General features: G+C 36.8%; 1 protein-coding gene across 1 annotated transcript in view; it reads right to left on the reverse strand.

Annotated features, from left to right (window-relative positions):
• Positions 1-527, reverse strand: part of LOC137636230 (calponin homology domain-containing protein DDB_G0272472-like) — a 2,211-nt gene extending 1,684 nt beyond the window's left edge. Inside the window, exon 1 of the mRNA XM_068368665.1 lies at positions 1-527. This exon is cut by the window's left edge and continues 1,684 nt beyond it. Within this exon, the coding sequence (XP_068224766.1) occupies positions 1-527 (527 nt within the window).
• Between the last annotated feature and the right edge of the window lie 3,909 nt (positions 528-4,436).

Here is a 4,436-nt window from a genome sequence, read left to right on the forward strand (position 1 = left end):
TGTAACCTATTTTCAAAACACTCGATAAGGTTTTCTAATGTCTGGCTTTTTCTTGCCTCTTGATATTCATTTTTCGCTTCAATTTTGTCTCCTTTTAATGCGGTTTCATATCGTTTAGTAAGATCATAAACTACGCCTCTTTTCTCAGAGGCCATTTCCTCTTCCACTCTTTTTCTTATCTGTGCCGAGGCTATATCTTTAGCGACCCTCCTAAGTTGGTTTCTGAAGTCCCGAGATTGTCCACGAAGATCGTCTTCCTGTATGTTTCCTCGTATTATATTTTCGAGATACTCGATGTTCCTTTTTACGATCCCTTCTTCTATCACTTCAATAACAATCTTCTTTTTCTTGTCTATTTTCTCGCCTTTCAGAGCCTCTTCCCAGAGCTGAATAAGATCGTATACTAAGCCTCTCTTGTCTGGAGAGACTTCATCCATTGCAATTCGTCTGATCCTTAATATGGCTCTATCTTTCGCTTCCCTTCTAAGATAAGTTCTCTGATTCCGTGCCAGTATCTCTCCCATCATAGTTGCTCCATAATCACCACAAAAATACCAGAATCTGCTTCTGTTCCTGGGCTATTTTCTGTCATCGTTTCTCTTAACATATTTTCAAATTTTCGGATTTGGGCTACCCTTGCAGCTTGGTAGGACTTTTCAAACTTAGGTATTTCAACAATCCTAGCTAAGGCCACTTTTATGGCCTCCGTAGTTGGATTCCTTCTAATTTCAAGAGAATCCTTCGGTTTTCCTTTACCTTTTATCCTTTCTTGGTATCCATTTTCGGACATTTCAAACTTATGAATTTCAACAATTCTAGCTAGGGCCACTTCTTTGGCCTCCCTGGCTGGATTTATTCTAATTCCAACAGAATCCTTCTTCTGTGTTCCGTTACCTTTTATCCTTTCTTCATATTGCATTATACGAGTCTTCACTTGTCCTTCGTTTCCTAATGAAACATTTCGTTTTGGTTTCTCCATTTTTCCAGTTTTTTCAAATTTCTCGACGAGATCCTTAACGGTTCCTGGTCCTGGGTAACCGTTCTTCTTTACTTTCATCAAAGCGTCCCTGTTCGGTTCCATAGCGGAACAATTACAGCATACACAATATCCCAAATTGTTCTGATTAGTAACCACAAAATAAACTTTGGTACTCAAAGCCATTCCACAATAAATACAACACAAATAACTGGTATTACTACACATTTTTGTTAATAACTTTCCTCTACATTGTTTTAGGTCTATTTTGAAAAAAAAAAATGCAACTTGATCTGGAGACACTCAGGGAGAAGCCAAGAATGTCTTTAAAGAACAACACGGATCTCGGAGCTCGGGCAGTTTTCGGAATGTCTTGGAAATGAAGCAGGAATCCCGCAGCCGGATTTGCGATCGTTAATTTTTCATGATTCCTATTTTGAATACCACCAAATCGACAGAAATTATCACAAAACTATCTATTTTAGGCCTATGTCTACTACAATAGGCTTCTAAAATCATTTACAATAGGATAACATAAAGGAGAAGTAAAGACGATTTTCTCAAATTAGTATTTTATTAGAGCTACATTGAACATATTAATCATCTCCTCCGAGATTTCTGAAGAATTCCGAGAGTCGATGAAGAGATTTTCGTTGATTGGGTTGAAGAAAAAGGCGAAGATGATTGCTCTTACAGCGACTGAAGACTCGCAAGTCTGAAGAACGCCATTCCTGAAAGGATTCAGGAAAAGGATCGAAAAACCTCTCCAAGCCTGAATCCTTTTAGGAATGGCATTCTTCAGACTTGCGAGACTTCAGTCGCTGTAAGAGCAATCATCTTCGCCTTCTTCTACATCCCAATCAACGAAAATCTATCCATAGACTACCGGAATTATTCAGAAACCGATGTTAGATCGGCCTAAGGCAGGCAACGGCCATCATACGTCTGGCATCTCATAACACAGAAGGACGGACAGGATGAAGATGAAGCTCTCGAAAGCGCACTCGAAGACGACCACGGAAGAAAGGCAGAACGAAAATCTCTCCATAGACTCCCGGAATTCTTCAGAACCCTTCAGGAACGAGGATGTTAGATCGGCCTAAGGCAGGCAACGGCCATCATACGTCTGGCATCTCATAACACAGAAGGACGGACAGGATGAAGATGAAGCTCTCGAAAGCGAACTCAAAGACGACCATGGAAGAAAGGGAGAGGCTGGGAGTCGGTCAGGACTCATTCTTCTATACTAGATAAATTCGTCTGCTCAGCTTCGAACGGAGTCCAGTCAAGCTCTGATTAAACAACGGAAGACCACTTCTATATAACGGGTAGCTCGATAGAAATTTCTACAAAAAAAGAAAAACACCCGAATATTGTGAAAAAATAAATCATGTAAAAATTTACATCAAATAATCTTTTCGATAAATAATTTTGAAGAGGAAAATTTTCCGCGGTAAACCGTTTTTTTTTTTTATTTCTTTTTTGTCCCAAATAGCTATATCTGGCATCTCTCATACTACGTCTACATTTCTTTGTAAAAGTAAATACCAGTTTATAACAATGCTTTAAATTTTCATAATGAAACAATTACCTCAATAAAAAACATTAATGTAGAATACGATATTTTTATTTAATCCTTTCATAATATGATTTTATATATACATAAATAATGGTAAAGTTGAATGGAATGTCCTTCAGCAACTTTGAAGGAGTAAAAACTCCCGTTTTCTATTCTCCCTTGATCTAAACTTTGGAGTAAAGACTCCCGTTTTCTATTCTCCCCTGATATACAATAAGTTGGTTTTGTGTATAAAGTTATATTTGTTCTGTGAAGTTATATGTCAGAATAAGCAAACCTACAAACAGAAATCTTTATTATCCATATATGAAATGCTTAACTTTGTTGCTTAAGGGATAATTGCAGCTTGTTGCATACGCAATATCAAGTTACTATGGCTCTCAAGGGAAAAAGTATTTTGTTCTACGTGCAATAAAGATTTTAATGCTGGGCCTAAATTCCTTCGATAAACGCTCTTAAACCGGAAACATTTTGATGCAATAAAAGGCAAAGGTGCATTGCATATAAATATACAGTAGGCCTATACAAATATTGGCTATGTTGTAGGTCTATACGTATAGATGCTATACTGTAGTTCTATGCATAGAAGGGCTATACTGTAGACTATACATAGATACTCATAGGCCTATTCAAAGATGAGCTATAATGTAGGCCTATACATAATAGCCTACACTGTAAGCCTATACATATATGGGCTATACTATAGGCCTCTCTCTCTCTCTCTCTCTCTCTCTCTCTCTCTCTCTCTCTCTCTCTCTCTCTATATACATACATATAGACACGCAAACTATATATATATATATATATATATATATATATATATATATATATATATATATATATATATATATATATATATATAGAGAGATTACTCGAGTGTCACGTGTGGATGAGATCATAATGAGGGGTAGATGGAGATGGTTTGGGCATGCTCTTCGCATTCCCCAAGAGAAATTAGTTCACCAAGCGTTCAAAATAGAGACTATTGGCGAAATCTAACCGAGGCCCTTTACAATTCAAAGAGCTTTGGAAATAATAATGATGGGAATAACACTAAGAGACAGAAAAGAGCAACATGGATACGTGAGCAAACTAAAGTAGAGGATATTCTAACAATATGTAAAAAAAATGGACGTGGGCAGGATATATAATGAGAATGTCAGATAATAGATGGGCGTTAAGAATAACAGAATGGGTCCCTAGAGAATGCAAAAGCAGCAGGGAAAGTAAGAGAAGATGATGGATTGACGAGCTAAGAAAGTTTGCGGGTATAGACTGCCGTAAAAAGACCAAAAACAGACGCAAGTAGAAGGATATGTCTGAGGCCTTTGTCCTGCAGTGGACTAGTAATGGCTGATGATATATATATACATATATATATATATACAGTATATATATATATATATATATATATATATATATATATATATATATATATATATCATCAGCCATTACTAGTCCACTGAAGGACAAAGGCCTCAGACATGTCCTTCCACTTGCGTCTGCTTATGGTCTTTCTACGGCAGTCTATACCCGCAAACTTTCTTAGTTCGTCAATCCATCATCTTCTCTTACTTTCCCTGCTTCTTTTGCATATATATATATATATATATATATATATATATATATATATATATATATATATATATATATATATAGCACATTTAGACGTGTTTTTCATATTCAAATTAGCCATATATATTTTTGATACATTAATGTCTGGATTCTATTAACGACCTCGGGATCAGAGCCCCAGGCGAAATCACACTAAGACAAGAGCTTGTGACCGGCCGGGAATCGAACCCTGGTCGGCAAGCTTGTATAGACAGTGACTAAACCACTTTCTTCGTGGCCAAGTGGTTTAGTCACCGTCTATACAAG

The sequence above is a fragment of the Palaemon carinicauda genome, unplaced genomic scaffold (genome assembly GCF_036898095.1).
Source record: "Palaemon carinicauda isolate YSFRI2023 unplaced genomic scaffold, ASM3689809v2 scaffold2550, whole genome shotgun sequence".
Classification (NCBI taxonomy): Eukaryota; Metazoa; Arthropoda; class Malacostraca; order Decapoda; family Palaemonidae; genus Palaemon; species Palaemon carinicauda.